The 27,136-nt window shown below is 44.7% G+C and overlaps 1 protein-coding gene and 1 long non-coding RNA gene across 4 annotated transcripts; one reads left to right on the top strand and one right to left on the bottom strand.

Moving 5' to 3' along the window:
• ZNF346 (zinc finger protein 346) lies at nucleotides 1–25,353 on the top strand. Of its 3 annotated transcripts, none has more exons than XM_032628316.1 (7): nucleotides 1–220; nucleotides 7,997–8,100; nucleotides 8,656–8,748; nucleotides 10,508–10,652; nucleotides 14,669–14,854; nucleotides 21,444–21,537; nucleotides 23,902–25,344. In XM_032628316.1, the coding sequence occupies exons 1-7, from the start codon at nucleotides 10–12 to the stop codon at nucleotides 23,987–23,989; spliced, it is 921 nt and encodes a 306-aa protein (XP_032484207.1). In that variant the 5' UTR covers nucleotides 1–9; the 3' UTR covers nucleotides 23,990–25,344. The 3 variants fall into 3 exon arrangements, with proteins under 3 accessions (XP_032484207.1, XP_032484206.1, XP_032484208.1); XM_032628315.1 differs by having other exon boundaries at nucleotides 11–220; nucleotides 14,621–14,854; nucleotides 23,902–25,353; XM_032628317.1 differs by lacking the exon at nucleotides 1–220 and adding an exon at nucleotides 3,466–3,540 and having other exon boundaries at nucleotides 14,621–14,854; nucleotides 23,902–25,353.
• LOC116751879 lies at nucleotides 6,971–22,437 on the bottom strand. The gene is made up of 3 exons (XR_004349362.1): nucleotides 22,423–22,437; nucleotides 21,801–21,805; nucleotides 6,971–7,099 (listed from the first exon to the last, which is right to left on the bottom strand). It is a non-coding gene; the product is annotated as an uncharacterized LOC116751879 (long non-coding RNA).
• Nucleotides 25,354–27,136: the final 1,783 nt, after the last annotated feature.

The following is a 27,136-nucleotide window of genomic DNA, read 5'->3' as shown; positions in this document are numbered from 1 at the left end:
CCAAGGTTCATGAGCGGCTATAGCCGGTTAGGGTTTGTGGAGAAGATGGAGTATTCCGCGTTGGGCACCGCGGACGCCGCGGACAGCGGCGCGGCCCGGGCGTACAACAACTCGGAGGAGCGGGAGGGCCGGGAACCCGACGGGCTGCGCTTCGACCGCGAGAGGGCGCGCCGCCTCTGGGAAGCAGTGTCCGGGGCCCAACCAGTGGGGAGGGAGGAAGGTGAGTCCGGGGACTTCAGAGGCAGGAAGACACTTGCCCGCCTGCTCCTTTCGCGGAGAGTGGCGGAAGCGCGGGGCGGGGACGCGGACCAACCCCCGGTTCTACGGTCACACCCTCTGGCGCCCGGCCCGCCCCCTGGCGTGATGCGACCCGGTACTCCCTGACTTGTGCACCTCACCAAGAGCTGGGCGCGTTGTGCCAGCTCCCCTAAAAATCCTGGCTGTACGCCACAAGAAGCGCGCGCAAATGGTCAAGGGCCTTCTCACGCTGTGGCCGCGTGGTTCTTTACCCCGCTTTCCTCACCCGCGAGAGCTTACTTCTTCCTAAACTTGAGGACTGGAATCCTCCGGGCGTGCCGTCCACGCCGTTTCGGAGACCCTCAGAACCCTCCCCGCCAAGCTCGTAACCCCTTCACCATCCCAGTCTCCAGGTTCCCCCACCCCTAGTGTCTCTTGCCTCCCTTCTCTCATGCCCCACACTTCCGAGGGCTCTAGAAGGCCTTCTCCATACCTCAGTGTTCCTCCTGAACTTGGAGACTGAGCCCTGGCTTACCCCTGTTTCTTGGTGTCACCTGTTTCCACCACTTGAATCCCTTTTCTAATGTGGGAACCAGAAGCCCGAGAGCCTGGCCGGGTATACTATGGCTCCAGCTTGTATCCCACGCTTGACCCAAGGTTGTGGAGAACAGGATATACAAGTCTGTCTAGCGGGGCACTTCTGGGCTGAAGCTTCCCAGCTTGTTCTGCACTTGACCTAGCCCTGGGTAAGATGGAGATAGAAAGAGGAGGATGGAAAGAGCTGCTCTGACCCCGTTTTGTGACCCCCTTCACAGTCCTTAGCAGAGCTAGCTGCTTAACTCTAACCCAGAAGTACACAAACTGGACTTTTGTGCTAATCCTGTCAGGTAATCTGCAGGGAAATCAGATTTCTCTAAAGGTTTGTTTGCTTGCTGAGCAGACTAATCTTGGAAAGTTAATATGTTGCTTGTGAACTGATTGTCCTGGGATAAAATGGAATTTTTTACCACATCCAAGGAAGATATGTTTAAATTTGGGGTGGTATACATACCTATACCCCGATGTATACTTCTCCAATTTAAAAACTAGTCTAGTCTGACTCCTAAATTAGTAAGAGGCTCCTATCCCCCTCACCCTCATACTTTCAAACTTGTTTGGCACAAAGTTGCCTCTCCTCCACCCTCCACCGCCTGCAATTTTCCTTTCATTAATTTGACCAACATTCACTGACGCCTGCTCTGTTCCCAGGATTGGCTGGGCATCAGAGCTACAGAGTTGAGAATAATACTGGCCTTGCCCTGGAGGGGCTTGTAGTCTAATCCAGGAAGCAGACACCAAGACAGTTGCAGTATAATGTAGTGGGTGCAGTGAAGTGGGAAGTCTAAGAGTTGAGGGTACACAAAGAGGAAGCGGCCTTTGTCCTCAGGGGATACAGAAGGCATGCCTTGGACATTGAAGCAGAGAACACAGCAGCTGTGCTCTGGAAAGTGAACTGTTTATGTGTGTATGAATGCCCACAGTCATTTAGAACCCAGTTCACTTCCCTGCTCTCCTCACTTTGTCCAATAATTTATTTGAGGTCTAGGTAGATACCTATAACACCAAGTCCTACTCACCTTGGTTTTTTATTATCTCTTAGTTATAATTTTTGTTTTCTCATTGAGTTGTAATTTACATGCCATAAAATTCACCCATTGTAACTGTAAAATTCAATTAATTGTAGTAAAAGTATAGAGTTGTATAGCCCTAGTCCAGTTTAGAATATTTCCATCACTCCAATTTGTGCTCCTTTACATTAAATCCCCACTCTTACCTCCTGCCCTCGGCAACCACAAATCTGTTTTCTGTCTCTATAAATTTGCCTTTTCTGGACCTTTCAGTAAATGGAATCCTATAATATATAGTCTTTTTCATTTGGCTTCTCTCACTCAGCATGTTTTTGAGGTTCAGCCAAATTGTAGTGTGTATTAATACGTCATTCCTTTTTATTGCTAAATAGAAATCCATTGTATAAATCTTGCTTTATTCTCTAATAATCTCTGCCTTTTTTTTTTTTTTTTTTTGCGGTATGTGGGCCTCTCACTGTTGTGGCCTCTCCCGTTGCGGAGCACAGGCTCCAGACGCGCAGGCTCAGCAGCCGTGGCTCACAGGCCTAGCCGCTCCGCGGCATGTGGCATCTTCCCAGACTGGGGCACGAACCCTGCATCGGCAGGCGGACTCTCAACCACTGCGCCACCAGGGAAGCCCAATCTCTGCCTTTTGAGTGGGCTGTTTAAACTATTGACATTTAATTTAGTTGTTGATATGGCTAGACTTACTGTCCCTACTTCATGACCCTATGAAAATCAGCCCTCTATGTCACATTCTAGATCTCTCAGCCTCTGCCCCATACCCCTTCTGATTGTCTGTCTACAATATGGATACAAAATAAATCCTGCCAATCAGATGCCTTCTCGTAAGATTTGGAAGGCAGAAATGCAGTGAAGATCATATTTCTACAGCTATTGTTACTGTCAAGAAAGGTTGTGGAACTATAAGATCTTCTTACATAAGTGTTCCAGCATCCATTCTCCAGCTTCATATGTTAAGAGGCATGTTCAATGACAATGGAAGCTTCTTACTTCCAGCACGGCTGCAGTGGAGGCCTCAGAGATTATAGCTCACCTGTTGAAACAGTTATATATTGTTCCTAGAGACATTTCTGGAAGGCTCAACCTAGTACCTTCAGCCTTTCCAATGATTTTCTAAGCACCTAATTTCCTGTATCAAACCTGTCCCCTCTGGTAATTGGTAATTGGATTAGAGTTGTATGTGGATATCTGGGAAACAGGGATTCACATTCAGGCCACCTTCTCAGAATTCTGATAATTCATATAAGTTCTTTTTCCCTCTGTGGACCTTAGCTTCCTCCAACCTCATGAATCTCTCACAGATTTTGTGAGTCAGGAATTCAAGAAAGGTTTGGCTGGACAGTTCTGACTCAAGGTCTCTTATGCAGTTGCAGTCAGGTAGTGGCTAGAGTTGAAACAGCAGTGGGATGGAACTCCTGGAGGCTGGCCGGGCATCTCTTTTTTCACATAGTCTCAGGGTCTCTCCATGTGATTTCATGCATGGAATAGTTAAGGCTTCCTCACAGCTTGGAAGAAAATCACTTACATGGTAACTGAAGACTTTAAGAGCAAATATTCCCAATTTGGTTCATTTTTATAATTTCTGTCTTCCATGTGTCTATATGTTGCTTAGTAGTCAACCAGTGATTCAGTGAACACCTGGAGCCAGTAAAGGCCTCGGTTGGATCTGTAGGTAGGTAGGAAATTACATTCAAAGTTCAGGCCATTTTAAAGTCAGCCCTGGCTTTTACTTTCTGTCAGGGCCTTTTGCATCTCTTCTGTGCATGTGTACAACCTCAGAGTTGGCCAGGAGTATGTGGCTAACTTGGGCCCTCTTAGGTCCCCACTGCCACACAGTCTCAGCCACAAACATGACACAGCAAAGGCTATAGTAGAGCCTTTGGCCTTTCCTCCTCACCTACCTCTGAGACCATCACTTCCACCAATATTATCACTAGATAGGGGCGTTGCCCACCACTCCAAATCAAGTGATTTCCTCTTCCACAGGGAAGCTATTGGTTCTCACATCCTACCTCTTCCTGGTAGAACCTCTGCACTGACTGAGTGTGGGAGGGGATGAGAGCAGTCCCACATTCCCGCTCTTCTCACCCGAAGTTCAGCAGATGTACAAGCATAAGTGCTTCCCAGATTGTTAAGTGCCTTTGGTCAATTTCCAGGGTACTGAAGGGATTGTTTTTGTCAGTTTTGTTCAATGTTTTAGTTGCCTTGGGTGAAGAGGATCTCCTCACTCTGCTATAGCCAAAGTCCCACCTCATACTCATTTTATATTCAACTACACTTCCTCTGCCTGACTTCTAAATTTGGAGGGTCCAAGACTCAGTCCCAGGAGTCTCAATTTGTATCCCCAGCTCTGACCTTTCCCTCAAGCTCTAGGCCTGAATCTCTAGCTGACTACTTGATATCTCTACCCATGTATGTGATAGACCACTCATGTTTAATATATCCAAAGGAAACATCTTTAATTTCTCCTCCAAGGCTGTCTTCCTCCAGTTCTCATCTGTTAGTTTCTCAAATTCAAAACCTAGGAGTTATCCTTGAATGCTCTCCTACTTCACCCCCTACATCCAATCGAAGAAATTGGATGTCAGATCTACTTCTAGAACATAATTCCAAATCCATCCACTTTTCTCATCTCCATTGACAACCTGCCTAGTCCACATTTCTATCATCTATTGCCTAGAAGACTGCAACAGCCTCTTCCCTGTTCTTCCTGTTTCCATTCCTATTCCCATACAATCTGCTGACACAACGAATAGACTAATCTTTTCAAAACATAAGCCATATCTTGTCACCTCTCATTACACTAAGAATAAAATCTGTAGTTCATACCATGGTTTATGAGGCCTTATACTCATTCCACATGATCTGGTAGGCCTCAAACTCTCTCCAACTTTATTTCCTACCACTATTCTCTCATTCACCATACTCTATCCACACTGTCCTTCTCTTCATTCCTTGCATATGCCAAACTCACCCCTGCCTCAGAGACTTGACAGTGTCTCAGGCTGGAACAGTTTCCCCCAGACCTCTTGTGGCTAACACCTCCCTAGCATGGTCTTCACTGACTATACTGCCCCAACATTCTCTACCACTTACTTTGCTTGCTTGTTTTCATAATATTTCTCACTCTCTGTCACTATCTTGCTTATTTATTTACTTTGTACTCTCTCTTATTTGTTGACATGGCCCCAGCACTAAACCCATTTCTGGCACGTAGAAGGCATTCTGAATACATAATTGTGAACTGTGTGAATGTATTCTCTGAGGCCAAAGAGGTGTGTTTCATTTATTCAGCAGGTATTCACCAAGCCCCTCCTGTGGGTTAGGGATTTTATTTTTAATTTATTTTATTGAAGTATAGTTGATTTACAATGTGTTAATTTCTGCTGTATAGCAAAGTGATTCAGTTTCATATATATTCATACATATACATGTATATTCTTTTTCATATTCTTCTCCCAATCCATCCCTCTCCCACCTCCCCCTTGGCAATGATGAGTCTGTTCTCTATGTCTGTGGGTCTGTTTCTGTTTTGTAGATAAGTTCATTTGTGTCATATGTTAGATTCCACATATAAGTGATATATGGTGTTTGTCTTTCTCTTTCTGACTTCACTTAGTATGATAATCTCTAGGTCCATCTGTGTTGCTGCAAATTACATTATTTCATTCTTTTTTATGGCTGAGTAGTATTCCATTGTATATATGTACCACATCTTCTTTATCCATTCATCTATCAATGAACATTTAGGTTGTTTCCATGTCATGGCTATTGTGAATAGTGCTGCTATGAACATAGGGGTGCATGTATCTTTTTGAATTATAGTTTTGGCTGGATATATGCCCAGGAGTGGGATTGCTGGATCATATGGCAACTCTATTTTTAGTTTTTTGAGGAACCTCCATACTGTTTTCCACAGTGGCTGCACCAATTTACATTCCCACCAACAGCATAGGAGGGTTCCCTTTTCTCCATACTGTCTCCAGCATTTGTTATTTGTAGACTTTTTAATGATGGCCATTCTGGGTCAGGCATTTTATTAGATACTGGGTATACAAAGTCATAAGTGACATGGTCCTTGCCCTGTTTAGTCTTTGGGAGTCAGATTCTGAATATCCTTGAAAGGAAACCCCGTTTCCTTTAATAAAACAAAATCCATCATCTCCATGCGAGGAGAGAATGGCTGGATCCTGACTCCTGGGTAGCATTTTCCCTTTATGGGCTTTGCATTCTGAGGAGCCTCTCACCCTCCCTTTTAAAGCTCTGGCCCAGATGTGTTCACAGACCCACTTCTGTTGATTTCTCTGAGCATGGCTGAGGCAGCCACAGTCTTTCACAAAAATTACCAAACACTGTAGGAGAAAAATAGGGAAATAAACAAAAGACCCTCAGGGTCAGAAATATAGCCAGACAACAGCCCTTCTTCCCAAAAAGGCTGGCATAAATAAATAAGCTTTATATCTTGTGGAGTAGGGAGAGGCACCTTAAAAGTTCCCCCCCAAGAACCTCCCTCCAGAGAATCTTGCCCACTTTTTGGTCCAGAGTAGAAGATAAAACACATGAATTTGCCGTCCCCTCACATTTTCTAGATTCTACCCCTGCCTCAGATTGTCGATGTCATGATAGAACTCATGCCTTGTGTGAGATTTTACTCCCTCCTCAAAAAGTAAAGCTTTGTTTTCCAGGCCCAACAATTAAGCACAGGTTAATACTATAGATTCCTATGGTGTGGAACTTGTGTGACACATTAGGTAATTTTTTTTTTGGCTGCATTGGGTCTTTGTTGCTATGAGCAGGCTTTCTCTGGTTGCAGCGAGTGGTGGCTACTCTTCGTTGCAGTGCACGGGCTTCTCATTGCGGTAACTTCTCTTGTTGCGCAACACAGGCTCTAAGCATGCAGGCTTCAGTAGTTGTGGCTCGTGGGCTCAGTAGTTGGGGTGCACGGGCTTAGTTGCTCCGTGGCATGTGGGATCTTCCCGGACCAGGGCTCAAACCTGTGTCCCGTGCACTGGCAGGTGGATTCTTAACCACTGCGCCACCAGGGAAGTCCCTTCTCACTGTTCTTGATCTGATTTTGAAATATCTAAAATTGCCTAACGGAATTCCATTTTGGCTGGCTCAGCTTTAACCTTGTTCCCAGAAGCATCTTTTCCCTTCCCGTCTTCCTCCACATGAAAGCGAAGGTTCTCCAGCAGGATGACAGACCCAGCAGCTAGGTCAGCACAAGCTTTCTAGTCCTTCAAGAACAAAACATCCTTGCCCAGCAGAGATTTGAGTTCTACAGCAACTGGCTGCAGGGAGTACTTGTCAGGCATGGGGACACCATCAGTCCAGCCCAGATGGCTCATAAGAAAAACTGACTTGGCTCCAGTGTCCAAGCAGAATTTGATGCTTGGAACGGCAGCCTTGACCCTCTGGTTGTTTGTTATCTTGTTGTTCTTCCTAGGAACATTGAAGTCCACTCTCATGATGACCCGCTACCCCTTCACGTCCAGCTTGTCCAGAGTCAGCTTGTTAGAAAGTGACATCTTGGCAATTCAGTGGCAACAAGAGGCCGGGGGAAGAGACTGGGGCAGTGACAGCAGCAGAGACTGCGTTTGCCACTCTCTTAATGTTCTTTTTAGAGAGAACTGCAAGCCTCTCACACCAGTATCTGGCTAGAATTGTTTCATTTTTATTGTATTTATTTTTATTGGTATTTACTTAAGTTTATAATTTAAAGATTCCTTTTTAAAAGAATTTACTTAGTAAAGAAAGTTGGCATAGGGACTTCCCTGGTGGTCCAGTAGCCAAGACTCCACACTTCCACTGCAGGGGGCTTGGGTTCCATCCCTGGTCGGGGAACTAAGATCCCACATGCCATGTGGCACAGCCAAGAATAACTAAATAAATAATAATCATCATTTAGAAAGAAAGTTGGCGTACATAAAAGTATAAAGTAAGTTACAGGTGAGGTGGCACGAGAATATAGCGTGAGTCATGAAAGCAGTAGGGGAGGGGTGGCTGAGGTTTGCCGATTTAATAGTATGGCATTCCATTACTCAGTTCATGCGTTTGAGGCAGGGTTCAAAGACAGTGCTGTTGAGGCAGTTTTTTAACTCAAAGATTTTTTATTTTCCTCTCTGTAGTGGAACACATGATCCAGAAGAACCAGTGTCTCTTTACCAGCACCCAGTGTAAGGTTTGCTGCGCCTTGCTAATTTCTGAGTCCCAGAAGCTGGCACACTACCAGGTATGCCCTTGTACCTTTAGTACTGCTTTATTTTTCCAGACCCAGTGTCAAACCCCCACTTCTCCCTGGCTTGTGCAGTGAATTCCTTTTTAGCCACCCAGGTGTTGCCTCCATGCATGTTGGCTGTGACTTGAAGATTGACTTAATTTTTCTGAGTCTCATTTCTTCCATCCAAATCAGGATCATTATACTTACATGTTCCCATGCAGCTTGGTACAGTAGAAAGTACATGCTTTGGCTTTAAATAGACCTGTGTTTGAATCACATCTCTGCTACTCATCTTGGGCAAGAAACCTCACTATCTTCAGCCTCAGTTTCCTCATCTGTAAGATTGAGATGATGATAATTTTCTCATAAATTATTGTGAAGATTAGATTTGACAGCATTTAAGTACTTTATACAGAGTAGGAACTCAATAAACTAGGTTTCTTCCCCCACCCTCTCCTCCTCAAAAGTGTCTGTGAGGATGAATCAGATGAAAATCTAGTGTTTTTGAGTGCCTTAGATATGAAATGGCATTTAGCTATCTTTGATCTTTTTCCTGGGTTCTTGCAGAGCAAAAAACATGCCAACAAAGTGAAGAGATACCTAGCAATCCATGGAATGGAGACATTAAAGGGGGATACGAAGAAGCTAGACTCAGATCAGGTAATACAGCTGCCATGTTGAGACTGCTCACTTCCTGATGAAGCCAGCAGGCAGGTTGGTGTGGTGGAAAGAACATGGGCTTTGAGTCAGACTGACTTGGCTTCAAATCCTGGCCCTGTCCTGTGATTTGGGCAAGTCTTATTACTTCTCTGAGCCTTGATTTCTTCTTCTATAATAATGAGGATGCTAATGTCAACTACCTTTCAGGATTTTTCCAAACTAAAATGAAAGAAGGTTTATTAAAGCACCCAACACAGAGCCTGGCACATAGTAGGGGCTCAGTAAATGGAGCCATTGTCAGTGGTTTGTTAGAGTAGGACAGCTGTCCATTCCCTACTCAAGAAGAGAAAGTGGAAGAAAGCCAGGTTGCTTGCTTTCTTGAGATCTGGGGGAAAGAGCTGAGTTCAATACTTGAATATTTGGAATAAACAAGTGGAATAAACACTTTTCCAGCATGTTTGCTTTTTGCCTTAGAAATACTGTGAGAATTATGCTGAAACAACCCCCGTCCCTCAGGTGTACCATTATTTTTGTTCCATAGCAGGCTGTGCAAATGTCATGGAATGAAAAGTCAGCAGACTGGGGCCCAATACTAGCTCTACAACTTAACTGGTTGGGTGACTTTGGACAGGTCACTTAACCTCTCTGTACTTCACCCATAAAATGGAGATAATAGTTCCTACCTCTTAAGGGTATTGTGAGGTAAAATTCCAATTCCTAGTGGATGCTCAGTGAGTAAGAGCTTACACTACAAACTGTGCCTCCCTGTCATAGGGACCACAGGTTTGGAAGGGCCTTGCTTATCCCTTCTCCAAATTCACTGGCTCATCCCCTGGTTGCCCTTCTTGTGATTTAGAATCCAGAAAGACAAGATCAACTCTGTGACCCTGGGCAAGTCACTTCACCTCTTTATATATCTGATCCTTCTACTCTCGGAGTGGCCCAGTAGTTCTAATGAGATCATGGGCCCCTCCCCGTCCAACAAAGAGTTATCCAGCCCAAAATGACAATAGTACCAAGGTTGAAAAATGCTATATTAGAATGAATACTGTATTCAGAAATCAGACATAAGAGAGAGGCTGGGAACTCTTAATATAGACTTGAAGTACATTGTTTTCTAGCCTAATCATAATCATGAAATAAAACCCAATGATCTGCTTGTTCATCGAACCCTGAACATCTGCTGTGTGCCAGACTCCAGCAGAGTGCTAAGGATAGGAAACAAAGATGAATCCAACAGTCTTTGCCCAAATGTTGCACTTTAGTTCACAGAAAAGTCTCCTAAGCTGTGACACTGTCAGTTTAGAGTGACAAGCGAGTGGTATGATAGAGGTCTATTTAATGCACTCCAGGAGTACAGAAGAAGAACAAGATTAGTTCTTCCTTCCTGGAATAATCACACTAAGTGGCTTGATAATTGTTTACTGAGTAATTTTCTTGAGTAAAAGTCTCTCAGAAGAGGTAATATTTAATCTGGGCCTTGAAGGCTAAGCAGACATATGCCAGGCAGTAAAGAAAGGAAGATCATTCTAGGCAGCAGGAATGGCCCAAGTAAAACAAGGAAGTAGCAGAGAACAAAACGGGGAATGGTGAGTAGAGCATGGGATGAAGTAGCTGGAAAAGAATCCAGAAAGGTAGGTTGGGGTTAGTGTGTGAAGGGGGCCTTGAATGCTCATTCTCCTATGGGCAGTGGGGAACCAGTGAAGATTTTCTGGCCGGGCAGTGGCGTGATCAGACCTGTGTTCTTTCTCCTAACCAGAAGAGCAGCAGAAGCAAAGACAAGAACCAGTGCTGCCCCATCTGTAACATGACCTTTTCCTCCCCTGTCGTGGCCCAGTCGCACTACCTGGGGAAGACCCACGCAAAGAACTTAAAGCTGAAGCAGCAATCCACTAAGGTGGAAGGTACTGGTTTTCCTGAGTGGTGCTATGTATCGGGACCCCTCCCGTCCTCAAGGCACCAATGCCAGGTGCTCCCAGAAATGCTCACTGGGGCCACAGACTTGAAGAGGTTGAACTGCTTTTGAGAGCCCTTAAAAATATCAAAGTAGACCCAGCTTCAGTGAAATGCATCCTCGGAGTTGTACTCACCTAACCTCCCTTTCTTTGGTTACATCAGTTTTTCTCTATAGAAGCTTCTTAGCCCTGAGCTTTTGTCCTTAAAAATAATTATAAGTCAGGAGTGCCAAAGTCCTCCAGGTTATGCACACCAGGAGAGCATTCTATCTCCTGCCTCTCTCACTTAGATTTTTCCCTCCTAGCATTCACCTGCCCTGTTGCCATGCATTCCAAGTTAAAAAGCTATGCCCTGCTCACTTTAATCCTCAAAGCTGCCTGTTCTCCTCAAGACAGGGACTTGCCTTTCGAAGCTGAATACTTCAGTGCTGCCACTACTGCCCAGCAAACTGTATTTGCAACTGCCATGAATTCATTCCCAGTGCAGTGACTTCTAAAATAGCCCCCTTTATCTTGTCGCCACTGGGGCTCAGCCTTCACTTTCATCTCATTAACTAATGACTTTCTGGGATTTTAAACCTCTGCTAACTGCAGTTAGTCAAAACTGAAAGTTCTTTGATCTTTATTTTATTTTTTTCTTGGTAATTTTTGCTTCTGTCTTTATTTTGGACCAAGAAGTAGACTATACTATCTATAATACTTGTCCTTTTTTGAATTGCTGTATTATAAAAACAAGACAGTGATGTTTTGGAAGACTTTGAAGAGAGGGTAAAAAAATCACTCATAATTATACTCTCTTATTACACCCCAATCTAGTATTCCTGCTATGAAACGAGATAAAGTCATGGATGCCCAAGTTTAAATCCTGCCACTGCTATTTACCATCTGTATGAATGAACTTCTTTGTGCCTGAGTTTTCTCACCTATAAAATATTGATAATACTACTTCATAGGTTTTGAGGATGAAATAAGGTATACAAGGAACCTAGGATGTAATAAATGCTCAGTAAAGGACAATTCTCTTTTTTTTTGGCCAAGTGGCCTGCAGGATCTTAGTTCCCCGACCAGGGATTGAACCCTGGCCCTGGTAGTGAAAGTGCCAAGTCCTAATCACTGGACTGCCAGGGAATTCCCGACAGTTCCTATTGTTAGTATTATCACCATCATCAAGATAGCCAGTGAATGGAATCCCCACATAAAATGCAGTAGTTGATCAGGCATCCACCACCTGGAGCATGTCACTGGCTTTGCTTATGGTTTGTTCATCATTAAGTTATACTAGTACTAATTGCTTTTGTTTAAAGTCAGTGTTGGTACCATTTATGGTACCAAAAAGATTAAACATTAGACCAAGGGAAATTAGCTTAAGAACAGAACTTTATATGGTCACTTATCTTTAGGTTTATATGAGCTTAACTTTCTATAAATGGGAAAATTCCCTGGAATATGCCCGGTCCAAAGATTCCATATTCAAGGGTTTATGTTTTGTATTTACTTTTGGCCCTTGCCACATAACAGGTATGTTTTTATATAGTTATAATCATAGTGCATGTACCATTTGTATCCTGCTTTAACTTTTAATTTTGTAGTTTAAGCACATTTCCATGTTATTACATGAGTTTATAACTATATTTCTGAAATTAAACATTTTTCTAATGTAAAAGTAATACAAGCATGTTGTAGAAAATATGGAAAATATAGATAAATGGAAAGAAAAATACTCATAATTTTACCATTCAAAGATAACCACTGTTAACATTTTGGAGTACTGTTTCTCCTATAATCTTTTGTTATGTGTATGTGTGTATATCTGTGCGTATATGTGTTTTATGTATGTCTAGATTATGTATATAAACGTAAAATACTTTAACCTTATTGTTTTTATAAAAACAACGCATACTCATTATTGTTATTTCTAGTTCAAACAATGCAAAAGGTACAAAGAGGAAAGTAAAATACCACCCAAATCCTGCCACCAAGAGAGAAACACTGTTAATATGTTGGTAACATTTCAAAATACCAGTATACACATATAGATTGCACGTTATGTCTTTTAATAATGACATGATCGTATCATGTGTATAATTTTCTTTTATGCTCTTTTCACTTAATATAACATTTGTATTTCCCCATGTTATTAAAAACTTTTTCATAAACATTTTTAATGACAATATCCCATCACAGCACATTTATTTAACCAGTCCTCTAATGGTGAACATTTACGTTTTCCCCCTCTCCTTTATTAATGTTTGTAAATAACACTACAGCAAACATTCCTGTAGAATTCTCTTTCCATATTTCAAGTTGTTTCCTGAGAGAAGACTCCTGTAGCTCTCATTTTTACTGGATGTCTATTAAGTGGTTCCTCCAACTTTACTTAACCATTCACCTTTGATGCTTCTCTTCATTATCTTTTAAAGAAAGACCCTTATGTTTCAGTGGTCATGATTATTTCTTTTCTGATATCAAGAATCTACATTCATTGTAGAAAAGTTGGAAAAGACTGAAAAGCACACTTTTACTCAATGCTTTTGGTCTTTTTTCCACACATCACCGGTATGGTTTTTGTTGTTTTACAGAACCGAGGACATAAGAACCAGTTTGCTGTATAACCTGCTTTTTTTTTTTTTTAACTCAACACCACATACTGAATATTTTCTAATATTATTGAATATTCTACAACATGTACCTTACTTTTCCAGTGACTTGCTGAAACAATGGCTAAGGAAAATCAAATAGCCAGGGAAATTGAGATTTCCTATACTGGAAAACCATTGTGGGAAAAGCCAGCAAGTTACTTCTGGCTTTTTGAAAATCCTCAAAACTTCCCGCATTGAAGTAGTACAGAGATGAAAGAACATCTGTCAGTGAGTGCTGCTGAGCCCCACCTCTCCTCCACCATTGGTGGGGGTTCTAGACCACATTTTTAAAGCAGTGGTTACTAGATTGACACCATTCCAGCCACGTGGACTCATTAGTGAGTCATGACATCCACTTTATAAAGCAGCAGTGCAGCCTGCAGTCAGCATCAGGACATTTGTTGGCCCACGGGAGGCTTACATACATGCCCATACCAGGCTCTGATTAACTGAATTCATGGACCACAGCCAGGGATGTTTTCTGAAGGTGAACACATGGACTGTAGCCTTCAGATCTCCCTGCCACGCTCTGGCAGCCTGGCATAGAGGAGAGGGCATGGTCTTTAGGGTCACACAGGCCTGTATTCACTCATTAGCTGGGTGATCTTGGGTAAGTCATTTCACCCATCTGAGCCTCGGTTTTTCTCTGTATTGTGGCAAAATGACACCTACCTCATGGCATAGTTCTGAGGACCAAAAGAGAAAATATATATACAAATCTCATAACTAAATGTCAATGTCATCCTCCGCTCCCCCACTCAGCCTAGAAGGCAGTGTAGCCTAAAAGGCCCCCCTAGTATAGTGCCTTTTCTAAATGACCCTCCAGGCCCTCAGGCCCTCAGTTTCTACATCTGTGCATTGACTTCCAAATCTATAACTGGGATACTTTGAGGATGGGAGTTAAACACCCAAACTTCTTGTCCCATTTGCTGTGAAGTTCTGGGGAATTCTGAGGGATGAGAAGATTGCAAGCATGTACGTATCTAATCTGTTGTAATTTGGCAACTTGATAGTAGAAGTGCAGATCCCTCTCTGAATATAAGAAAAGCAGGATTCATGTGCCTGAAGTAGTTAAAGCTGCCGAACAAAGTAGGTGGTCTTTGGGCTCCCCATATCTTCTCAATTAGAGAAGATTTTCACTGTGTGATTCACACAGGCAGTGCCACGCCTGCAGGTGTGATTAACTAGTGACCCAGCCTTTCTTTGCATTCAGCATACGCGAAAACCTGGCACCTTCTGGGTTTTTTCATTGTTTCTGTTTGAACTCTCTCACCGCAGCTCTGTCGAAACGCCTTACAAACCCTTTCCTTGTGGCCTCCACCTTAGCCTTGCACCAGAATAGAGAGATGATAGACCCAGACAAGTTCTGCAGCCTCTGCCACGCGACTTTCAATGACCCTGTCATGGCTCAGCAACATTATATGGGCAAGAAACACAGGAAACAGGAGACCAAGCTCAAACTTATGGCACACTACGGGCGGCTGGCCGACCCTGCTGTCACTGACTCATCAGGTAAGGGGCTCAGCTCACACCCAGAGCTAGATCGGGGCTTGACTGCTGGGGTTCCCTGGACCACCAAGGCTATGCTTTTCCTCCTTAGGTCTTCTGAAGCAGGCATTGCAAACTCAAATGCCTGCAGAGGCTGGACAGGAAATTTCAATATGTGAAAGAGCCAGTAGGGGATATGATCAGCTGAGGGTATGTGCCTCTCCTAGACAGCTCCAGCCAGTTGTTACTATATCTTCCAGTTTTTCAAAAGAATCTAGAAGCCAGATTTGAATAAGAATTCTCCTGATTTTTAAATGTGCAACTAAATTTTTAAAAGTTTAAACCGTATGTGAGTCAAACCTGCCTGCAAGCCAGATTTGGGGCAAGGGCCACCAATCTGCAACCTCTGATTTAAACTCCCTGTCATCCACATTTCTTGTGTGAGGGCCTCAGCAGCCTCTGCCAGATTTTATAATGTCCTCAGAATCCCTCGTCTCCCAGCAGCTAAGGCCCACCTGTGTCCCTGGGATAGAGTGGTGAAGGAGACCACTCTGACTCAGAACATTAGCTATTGCCCTGACCTCCAGATACCAGTCAGCATCACAGGAGTGAGCATTCATAAAAAGTTAGGAGCCCTTCCCATCACAGTAACTACTCACAGCTTATAGTAAGGGTGGGGAGGGGGAGGTTATTATTTTCTCTTTCAGTCAGCAAATATTTATTGAAAACCTGCTGCATTCCCTCATTGGGGTATAGTAGTGACCAAATCTGATACAGTCTCTGTCTTGTGGAGCCCACTTAAGCATTGGTGTGAGTCCCCAGGGCTTCTTCCCCAGGCCATGGAGATGCAGCACCAGACAGAGAGCACCATGGCATCCAGGTGCAAGGAAGCTCTTGCTCAGAGCCATCTGTGCTCTTCCCACAATCCTGGAGAGGTGAACACCCAGATGCCATAGATGTTCCAGACCACATATGGGCAAGGGGAACAATCATGCCTCTCTAACAACCCCCCAAACCCCAAAGCACCATACAACACAGGCCGTCCTTGGGCAATACTGACTGATGAGAAGGTGCAAAGTAGTGGCTATGCAGCAAGGGGGAGATTCCTTTAGAAGGGTGCCAAGGATCGCCTTTCCAAAGCCTTTGAAAGACCCTCTTTTAGAAACCTCTTCAAAATCAGAAAAGAATGACTAATATTTATTTACTGGTCCTACATATAGGTAGTGCCTTTCCCTTTAACAGGATCAATTCCATATACTGAGGCATCTGGAAACTTCAGAACCAAGCTCCTCAGAGCCCTGCTTCACGACATAGCATCCAGCTAGCACAAACCAGTGTTCTTTTGCAGCTAACCCTCTTTTGCTCCAGTTCCTGCCCCAGCTTTACTTGGTCCTGCCCTGGTCGTTCCCTCATTATCTCTTTTCCACTGGCAGGACTGAGGCACCGCAGTGTTTCAGGCTGCTTATCTTAACTTGTATCCATTCTTTTCTTTTATCTCGAGCCAAAGCCTCCTTCTTGTATTTACCCTCCTCCATTTGTCTAAGCTAAATTACCATATTTAATCCTAGAACTGTATCCTGGATCCTTTTTTCTGGCTTAAATCATTTGACTTCATTACAGATCAACTAAATTCTTTCATGAAAATCTAGGTGGGGGGAAAGGGTATCACATCCTACTTTGATATTAATATATACATTATAATTTGATCCCCACAGCATTCCTATAAAATAGTTGTGATTTTCCCACTTTACAAATAAAGACGATGAGACTCAGAGTGACTTGCTCAGGTCATACAGCTGATATGACCTGATGTTAATAAGTGACAGCATCAGTAGGGGTCTGTAGCTCTGTCTGGTTCCAAAACGTACACTCCTTCTCCCTGCCTTCAGTTCTGAGTGTACTTTGCTGTAGGCTCTCTGAGTCCTGGATGTCAGCAGAGACACTGAGCTCTCTCTGACCCCGTTCTTACAGAGGTGGGATGTTGACCTAGGGTATGCAAGCAGTGACTTCTGCTGACAGGGGTTCTGCCCTAGCAAAGGATTTAGGTTGTTAGCAGCTTGGCTTTTCCCTGCTGGCTTCAGTCGACCCTTGTTCATTTGTTCTTTCAGACAGTCAGTCATCCTGCACTTACCAATGGCTGCTGTAGTCCAGGCCTTAGGCTAGATGCTCTCACACTTAATTACCTGACTTAATCCACACAACAACTCTGTTGTGCACATTTGATTATCACCATTTCACAAATGAGGACATTAGGATCAGAAAGATGAAATGATTTGTTCTGGGTCCCACACTAGGCTGTGGCAGCCAGCATTGAAACCCAAGTCAGGGTTCTGTGTTAGGTACAGAGAATAGTTTCCATGGGGCTCCTGGCAAGTGTCTCATGACAAGTATGGGTCAAATGTGAGATGTATCTGATCCAGAGTGTCCAGATGTCTCCCACCAGGGGTGGCTGCAGCATCTACCAAGCAGATTAAACAAGACTTGGAGTTTGCTTTATACTCCAAGCTCACATTCCTCTCATTCTCTCAAGAATGTCAAAACTAAAACCTGCGTATCATTCAGGTAGCCAAATCCTTCCAGCCGCCAGAGCTCTCAGCATCCCCTCTGGGTTACATAAACAAGACAGGTATTGTCCATATTCTTGTGGAGCTTAGAGTCTAGCAGAAAAAACAGGCATTGAGCAATGAACTACAAGTGTGGCAAGCTTTAGAAAAGGAAACAGACAGGATGCTATGAAGATAACTTAAGATGGGGGACCAGGGGCAAGAGAGATAGTGTGGGGCAACATGCTGCTGGGGAGATGAGCAAGTATCTAGTCATGGCATTGTGGGTCATGTTAGAGATTTGGACCTTTATCCTAAGAGCATTGGGAAGCTACTCACAGCTTCAGCATTATTAGATCATTCTAGCTACAAAGTGGAGAATGGCTTGCAATTAGGGAGGAAGGGTAGTGGAGAGAGACCAGCAGTGAGACTATTGCAATAATTCATACTGGAGAATATGGGAGGCTGGACTAAGATAGCAGTGGTAGAGGTAGACAGGAATAGATAGATTCAAGAGGTATGTAGGAAGTAGAATTGGCCATCCAGTGTGGGAGATGAAGGAAAGGGAACAGGCAAGGATGGTGCCCAGGTTTAGTCTGAAGCCATTAGGTGAATAACCAGGTTTTGGCAGCTTGAGTTTAAGATGCCCACGAGATATCAAAGTAGAGATGTTCAAGAGTCAATTGGATATATAGGTCTAGGCCTAAAAGAGAGGTCTGGGTTAGAGATATTGCCATTTTGGTAGGTCAGAAACTGTTAAATATTGGTAGTTTCATATGTTTTAAACTAATAAGTGGTCATTGAAGTCAGAGAAATGAAAGAGATCCCTTAGAGTTTAGAGAGAAAGGAGCAAAGGATCTAAGATTGAGCCCCCTGAAAATTCTGGCACATGCTACAAACCTGGATGAATCTTGAGGACATTCTGCACAGTGAAATAAGCCAGTCACAAAAAGACAAATCCTCTATGATTTCATTTGTATGAGATATCAAGAGTAATCACACTCATAGAAACAGAAAGAATGTGGTTTGCCAGGGATTAGGGGGAGGGAGAAATGGGGAGTCTAATGGGTGTAGGTTTTTAGTTTTACAAAATGACAGAGCTCTGGAGATTGGTTACACGACAATGTGAAGATACTTAACATGATGAAAACACAAATTTCTCTAACCCAGAACTGTCCTTTACAATTACTGAATTGTACACTTAAAATGGATTAGATGGTAAATTTTCTGTTATTTGTATTCTACCACAATTTAAAATAATAAAAAGAAATTTAAAGAGAGAAAGAAAGAAAACCAAGATTGAGCCCTCTGGAACTGCCAGTATTAAATGGTGGAGGTCAAACATGAGACAGCAAAAGAAACTGAGAAGGAGCCACCAGAGAAGAAAAATCAAGAGTGTGGCATGCTGAAAGCCAAGGACGGGGAGACTTTGAAGAAGGAAGGAGTCACCAATTCTGTCAGGTGCTGTTGAGAGGTCAAATATGAAGAGGCCACATAAGCATTCATTTTGTCCATTAAATTCAGATACAGGGAAGCCTCCATTGGCCTCAGAAAGACTGCGTGTGTGTGCGTGTGTGTGCGTGTGTGTGTGTGTGTGTGTGTGTGTAGGGGGATAGGTTGCAAAGTAATTGAGAGACAAGGAAATGGAGAAGTAGTTGTAGACAGGGCTTTCAAAAGTCTTGGCAGTAAAGGGGAGGAGATACAGGTGCTTTTCCAAATAAACCAGATGTTTAAAAATCAACTCTAGTGACTTATACTTCATAAAATCACAGGGGTAAACCAGAGTATCAAACATGTAAAATGAAAATGGATTAGTGTGGGTACTGGACAAAGCTGGTTTTTTAGAAGCACCAATGAATTATTCACTTGCCCCAAATGATGATTTGAATCTAGCTTACGGATCAGTAAACTGTGTGCTGAGATGTACCTCGCATAGGAGAGTCCGGAGACCTGTGGTGCAGAGGGAAAAATGGGAGCTTCACAGACCAGAGGGCAGATCCCAGCTCTGACCCCAGGTCAACCACTTAACCTCCCTGAGCCTGTTTCCTGCTCTGAAAAATGGAGCTAATCACCTATCTTGCAGCACTATTGTAAAAATCCAAGGGCATAAGTATCCAGAATTTTGGCATGGTGCTTGGTTGCTTAATAGATGGTAAGAGTGGGCTGTTGTAATCTGGGCATCAGTGACCCCACACCAGCTTCAGGTTCAACTCTGGACTTTGTGGGGAGGGTGATCCTGCTAGTCCATTATGCATCTTTTCCCTGTTAGTATTGAACCATTAATTCTGGCCTTCAGTGTCTAAAAAAAGACCTGAATTCTGATTGCAGTAATTTTCCCCTTAAATGCTTTAAAGGGATGTGTCTTCCAGGAAATACCTGAAGATACAAGAGAAACAGATGTAGCTGGGAATGTCTGCTAGTTTATTGGATTAGAGGAGATCGTTAGTGTTCTCAGTAGCTGCAGCTGCCATGGAAGGCTGGTTGAAAGATACTCTCCACTTCTTTGCCAGCATCACTCATGGAACTCGTAAGAGTGATGATAAGCCAAAAGTTCACATTTATTGGATACTTACTAGGTCCCAGTTGCTTTTATTTGAATCATTACAATAACCTTATGAGGCTGATACTAGTATTAACCTCATTTTATAGGTAAGGAACCTAAGTCTCAGAGAAGCCCCACTTTTACAAATGAGGAAACCAAATCCCAGAGAGATTAAGTAACTGGCCTGTGGTCCTACAAGTAAGAAATGATAGAGCTGGGATTTGAACCTAGATGATCTCACTCCAGAGCTGTGAGACTTTAGGATGGCAGATGATTCAAAAGGTGTCAGAGGGGGGGCTTCCCTCGTGGCGCAGTGGTTAGGAATCTGCCTGCTAATGCAGGGGACATGGGTTCAAGCCCTGGCCGGGGAGGATCCTACATGCCGCAGAGCAACTAAACCCATGCGCCACAACTACTGAGCCTGCGCTCTAGAGCCCGTGAGCCACAACTACGGAAGCCTGCGCGCCTAGAGCCCACGCTCCGCAACAAGAGCAACAAAGAGTAGACCCTGCTCGCCGCAACTAGAGAAAGCCCACGTGCAGCAACAAACACCCAATGCAGCCAAAAAGAAATACATTTTTTTTACAAAAAAAAAGGTGTCAGAGGACTCTTGAAGTCATGTGTACAGTTGCCTGTCTCATGCAGCTAGCACCTGGCATGCTGAATAAGTACAGCCTTGGCAGTCAGCCAAGCCTGCTTGCCATTTACTAACTCTGTGTTCTTGGACATGTAACCATGCCTTATTTTCCTCATCTATAAGAGAATAATGATAATCATTTTCACAGAATCATTATGAGCGCCAATGAAAATTATATGAAGTGCATGGCCTATATCAGGCACTTGGTAAACAATGGCTGCTTTTTATTGTAAGTATGATGGTTGTGGTATAGTTGGTTTATTGTTGAGTAAAGCTGAGGATCAGAAAGGGAAGGGATTTTGCCAAGATCACGTGAATGCAGAGCCAGGAGTCCAGCCCCATATCTTGGTTCCTGGCCCATGCTGTCTCTGCTAGACCATGTGAAGAAAGGCCACTTTGTCACTGGAGCAGCCCTCGTAGTGAGACAGGGTGTCTGTGAGCCCCACGGTAGAGAGAGAGAGAGATTGATTTTGCTAACAGGCCTCATAAATTACTGTTACTGCAAGCCCAAAGAGAGTGGCACCTTCCCAGAGATCTCTTAGCTAAAGGCATCCTTAATGAGGCTACTTAGCACAGTCAAGGTGGAAAAGACAGTTACACCAAATGTCACCTCTTTGTTCTAGCAATCTTTTATTTACTCAACAGACAGCTACTCTGGACCAGGCTCTGCTGGGACTGAGGGCACAGAGGGGAACGAGAAGGTTCCCAGCCCCAGGCATACATGTGCCCCCTGAGCATTGGGGCCACTGGGATTCTTATCAGGGCCAATCACCTAACCTCACCCCACCCATCCATCCTCAGAAGGGCATTTGCACATACTGTCGAAAGCAGCAGTCCCCAGGTCCCTTCTTATTGGATAACTAAGCATCTTGACTTTTATGTGTGTTTCAGCCGGGAAGGGCTACGCCTGCAAGACATGTAAGATAGTGCTGAACTCCATAGAACAGTACCAAGCTCATGTCAGCGGCTTCAAACACAAGAACCAGTGAGTAATCATACTTTGAAATTCAAGAGCCTGCAGCAGGAGCTCAGGGCTTTGGTACTCCTTGGCTAAAAGGGAATCCTGGCAGTCTTTTCTGCCAGTCAACAGAAGCTCAATACGTTAACAGAAAGTTCTTCTCCCATCAGCTTCTCCCCAGCCTTTAGACCTGTTGGGCTGAAGGTTTTAGTAGAGAAACATAAACAATTCCCTTGGTGGTCTCCTAGATTTTTTGGCTGTCAGCAGTCTGACTAGGGAAGCTCCCCTACCCCCACTCACCACTGGCCTGAAGACCTTAGTCTTCACTGCCATCAATTATTTGGCAAGAGCTCCCTCTACTGGTTATTACCAAATATGACCAGGTTCTTTCATCAAATATTGAACACCCTCTGAGCGGTAGCCAAGACAGACCCAGTCCCTACTCTTGTAACCTAACATTCTGATGGGAGGAGACAAACAGTAAGCATATAAACAACCAATAATTACAAATTGTGATAAGTTCTTTGAAGGGACGAGATTAGCAGAGTCATCTGTTCATGATAATCTTGAAAATGACTAACGTTCTTTGTTTGAGCTCCTGGTCTGTTGCAGGCCACATGCCAAGCAAATTCTCTCAGGTAATCCTCACAACAATCCTGGGAAGAAGGGGTTATTACTCTGATTTTACAGATATGGCAACCACCGTTCAGAGTGGTATTATGAGGCAGAGCCATAGTTCACAGTGAGGCTTGTCTGGCTCACAGCATGCTGCTCCAGGGCGTCATGCTGACAAGGGGGTTGTGGCGCCAGATGATATAAACAGGTGAGGTCCTGCCGGGGAGGGCCCACATGGTTCTGTCCCTGCCTCTCAGAAGGGAACTGTGCAGTGTGGGCAGTGTGCCACAACATAACCTTCTGAGATAGGAATTATCCCCGTTTTACAGATGAGGAAACAGTTTCAGTCAGGCAAGTCTGCTAAAATGATTGCTTTGACTTTGGCGATTGGTTCTGCATTGCTTACAGAGCCGAATGAATAAAAGTGGTAGATGTACAGAGTGTTGGGGTCAAAATATCCCTGGTCCTCTCTGCTCTGCCTGAAGTCTCCTCTCCCACACTGCAGCTTTATTGATAGATATGTCTTTAACTGGGAGGACTCGAGGTTCCTCTGAGATATGGACTTAAGACAAGCCCTAGAAACCTGGCCTGCATCTCACTCCTGTTTCAGCATACCTCCCTTGCAGCTTGGCTGGTGGCAATTTTGTCAGATAACGTGGAACCAGTCAGAGCCCTACCCTGGGACTACCCAGACTTGAAAATGCTAGTGTTGTTTACTGTTTTCTTCCTACACTTCCCAGCTGTGTGACCTTAGGTGAGTCAGTAAACCTCTTTGAGTCTCCAATTCCTTTTCTGTAAGATTATAGTACAATTTGTTGGACACCTAATTCAAGCTCATTAATTTGCACCAGCAGCTCCAAATTAGGACCCCACACACACACTTTACAACCCAAGGAAACCGAATGTCAGGTAGATTAAGTAACTTTGCCCAAAGTCTCATAGTTACTTGGAGTCAGACCCAGGATTCAAACCTCTGACTTCAAAGCCTATTCATTTTGCTCTGCTGTTTCCGAATGGAGCTCATTATCCTCACCTTATGGGATGACATAAGGGTTAGAGATAATATATGTGAAGTTCTAGTCCTGATAAGGGGAGCTGTTAGAGATAAGCTTTCACTCATTCAACAAAGATTTAACAAAGAATACCATCACAACCACTACAAACTAACCCTGTGTATCTATTATGTGCCAAGCCCTGTTTTGAGCACTGGGGCTACAGTAGGAACCAAGACCAATGCTGTTCCCTGATCCTTTGGATCCCCCTCTGGTGGTAGAAGCAGATCCTAAACAAATCCATAAACACATAAGACACTATCAGGTGGTGCTAGTGGGATAGTGATAGAAGAGCCACTTTACATTTCATTCCATGTGTTGGGGAGAACGGTCATTCTGTACCGTCCAGGTCACGTAGGGCCCTGTAGGCAGAATAAATGATTTGGTATAGAGGAAACACATAGGCTGCAGTCCTGAATCTACCACACTTAAAAAAAGCTTACTGTGAGCAGGTCACTTATACTTTCTGAACTTTAGTTTCCTCATATGTAAAATGGGGGTGCTGGTCCCCCCCTTGCAGAATTAGCATGAGAATGAAATAGGATACTGGAAGCAAGACACCCGGCCTTGTGCCTATCATGCAGTGGCCCTCAGTAAAGGAGAGCTGCCTTGCTTATTACTCCATGCCCTGGAAGAGCTGTACTACCGTTGGAATAAGCTACCTGGAATACCATCACAACCACTACAAACTAACCCTGTGCCTTTGTTCCTTCTCAAATTACAGGTCACCAAAAACAATGGCATCACCTCTGGGCCAGATTCCCATGCAAAGGCAACCCATTCATAAAGACTCAGCCACCTTGGAAAACTAGAGGTGTTTCTGTCCGGCACTCCAGGTTGAACCAGCCATGAGCCAACTTTCTGGGACTATGGTCAGCCCTTGGCTCCTTCTTCCTCCTTTCTTACACCTGGAGAATACACAGGCCTGAGGCAGGAGTAGACCACAGAGAGCGTCTGATTGGTCCAGGCAAATCCACCCCTGCTCCTCCCCTTTTTGGAATGGGCCCTGTAGGTCAGGATGAGGGAAGCAGAGATCTTGACAGGACTTGGGGTCTCCCAGAATGGTAGTTTGGAGGATGGCCTTTCCCCTTCCCCAGCTCCTCTGGGCTATATGTCCTGAGGCCCCATGCCTGTCTTTCCTTTGCAGGTCAGTTTTGGACCAGTCCCTGCAGCTGAAGAACTGAGCTCTCCCTGGGCTCTAGGTATCTCCAGTGAAACCTGGAGCTTTCACGCCAGACCTTGGCCTAGGCAGGAAAGGGCAGATGGAAGTGGCTGCCGCATGGAAACTTGGAGTTAATATGACACTCCCTCTCCCCCAAAAGAGTGCAAGCTTTCCTGAGCCTGGGATCAGATGCTGGCCAGTTGTACAGATTTCTGCCGACTGTGAAGTCTCCTCCTAGAGCAATGACACAGTCCTGGCAGAGCATTGCTATTCCTCTTACCCCCCATTCTCCACAGTTCCTGAATGGTGCTAAGAATCTGCAGCAAGTGAGGACAAGCTAGAGCCGAAAGAGGCCTCAGTACCCAGTGGGATGGGTACTGGAAACCTTCAATAGAGGCCTTTCCCCTCCTCCATCAGAGGTGCTCTGACACAGGGTCATGTGGGAAGGTCCCCACATGCAAATTTCCTTGATGGTTTTGTACCCTTAAAAGGAAACTGCCTTGTGCCAGCCAGCTCAGAGGTTAATTGCTGCCCTTCAGCCCTGCTAGCCCTCTCCTTCCCCTTGTGCAGCAGACCATGTGCCCAGGTTGCTGTGGTGCTAGTCCTCCCCCATCATCCCCCAGGAGATTCTGGGGACCGAGGAGCAGGATGGGCCCCTAAGGGAAGAAAAGAGCTAGTGTAAGTTTCTGCAGTGAGGAAACAGACTTTTCCCTGACCCCACACCTAGATTTCTCTAACACTGCTGTGTTTTATGGCCTGGGACTTCACTGGGAGTGGACTTTACCTTGTAGCTTTCAAACAGGAATTCCAGGGAGAGTTACCATCTGAGGTCCCTCTTCACTGGGTCAAAGAAGCCTGCAGCTGCTCTCGTGATCTCCTCCCCACACTTCCTGTCCCTGCGCCTGTAAATGCCTTTATGTATCGTGTGTGTGTGGTGGGGGGTGCTTATGCTCTATCTCTTGGTCACTGAAGCATCTAAATAAACAATTTCTCCAATGAGCCAGACTGCAACTTAACAGACCTGGGATTTGCATCTAGTATGTGTGTCTTTACCTTTACCCTCACCCTGTTCAGACTTCCCAGCACCTTAAATACTGATTTGAAGACTTGGGACAGAGACAGGCATCCAGTTGCTTGGCAGCTCTGTAGAAAACTTGCAGATGCCCTAAATTCAATACAAGCTCACCTGCTCATCCACCTCCCCCCTGTCCTGGAGGGCCTCATAGAGGTCTTTAGAAGGTTTAAGCTGGGAGTCTACTTTGTTCGAGATGCTCATGTGGCTGCTGTGTGGAGAAGGAATGCAGGGGAGCAGGAAAGGAGACAGACATACAGGGAGGCCAGAATGGCAGCTGTATCCAGGATGGCTCTCTCCAGGCTAACTCCTTCAGGGCAGAGACCTAGCCTCATTCATCTCCATTCCTCTAATGTACAGAGTGGTGTGTCACACAGTTTGTTGAATGAAAGAATGAATGAGGATGCATAAGAAGAGATGACCTTTTCCCGCTCAGCTAATACATAACAGTAGGTTTGTTCCATGGGACTTATCATAGCCCTGGTGATTCTTGGAAGAACCTTTTCCATGACCCAGAAATGAGCTGGGAAAGGAGTGCATGTGATGGAATCAGAAGCCCTTTGTACAACGTTTGTTCCAGACAGCCAAATTTGAGGAAGGTGCCCAGGCAGCCTCAGCTCCCATCCTTCACTCAGCAAGCCGTTCTTGGGCACCTGCTCTTCGCCAGCTGGGAAAGACCCTACACAGCTCCCAGCTTCTAAAGCCTAGACTGCCTTAGCAATTTCCCCAGAGTCCTTCTACCCCACCCAAGATGTCACAATCAGCCCCGTCTACCAGGCAAGGAAGTGAAGGACAGAGAGGTGAGTGAACCGCCATACTATGAGCCCTTGACCTGCAGGACCTCTTAGTCTAAATTTTTTTTTCTTTTTTTTTTTTTGGCCATGCTTCCCATGGCATGTGGGATCTTAGTTCCCCGACAGGGATCGAACCTGCACCCCCCGCACTGGAAGGGCGTAGTCGTAACCACTGGACAGCCAGGGAAGTCCCAGGACCTCTTAGTCTGGATTCAGGAGTCTCTGCCAGCTGTGTGCCCAGCCCTGTTGGCCTGGGGATGCAGGAATGAACACTCTCTTGCCCTTGGGGAGCTGATACACTGTTAAAGATGATTATGGCAATAATTAGAGGGTTATACAGGGTGCTGTGGGAATGCATAAGATGCAGGCACTAACTTAGCCAAGGGTATGAAAAAACTGAAGAAGTTGGGAAACTAGCATTTGATCTGTATAACAGCATTTTGAGCTAGGTGATGACATTCCATTTTATAGGAAAGGAACAAAGCTCAAAGAGGTATACTGATTTGCCCAAGGTCTTGCTGCTAAGAAGCAACAGCATAGTGGAATCTGGTTCTCTAGATTCCTAGTCAAGAGCCCTTTACAGACAAGGACAGAGTACTTCCCACATGACCCCTGGGCCTGCCTCACTCATCTGGCATGGCCATGGTCTCACAGAGCAAGTAGCCACTCGGCAGGGGCAGCAGCAGAACCCACAAAACAGATTGGACAGGGCTCAATGGTTATTCTATATTCCAAGCCCCACACACACCTCTCATTATTTTACCCAAGATTCCTGGTATATTAGACTCTAGTTATAACTGTAAGAAACTTAGGACTATCCTGGTGGCGCAGTGGTTAAGAATCTGCCTGTCAATGCAAGGGACACTGGTTCGAGCCCTGGTCCAGGAACATCCCACATGCTGCAGAGCAGCTAAGCCCGTGCACCGCAACT

Source organism: Phocoena sinus, chromosome 3 (genome assembly GCF_008692025.1).
Source record: "Phocoena sinus isolate mPhoSin1 chromosome 3, mPhoSin1.pri, whole genome shotgun sequence".
NCBI classification, from domain to species: domain Eukaryota; kingdom Metazoa; phylum Chordata; class Mammalia; order Artiodactyla; family Phocoenidae; genus Phocoena; species Phocoena sinus.
This window is presented reverse-complemented; position numbering and strand designations above follow the sequence as displayed.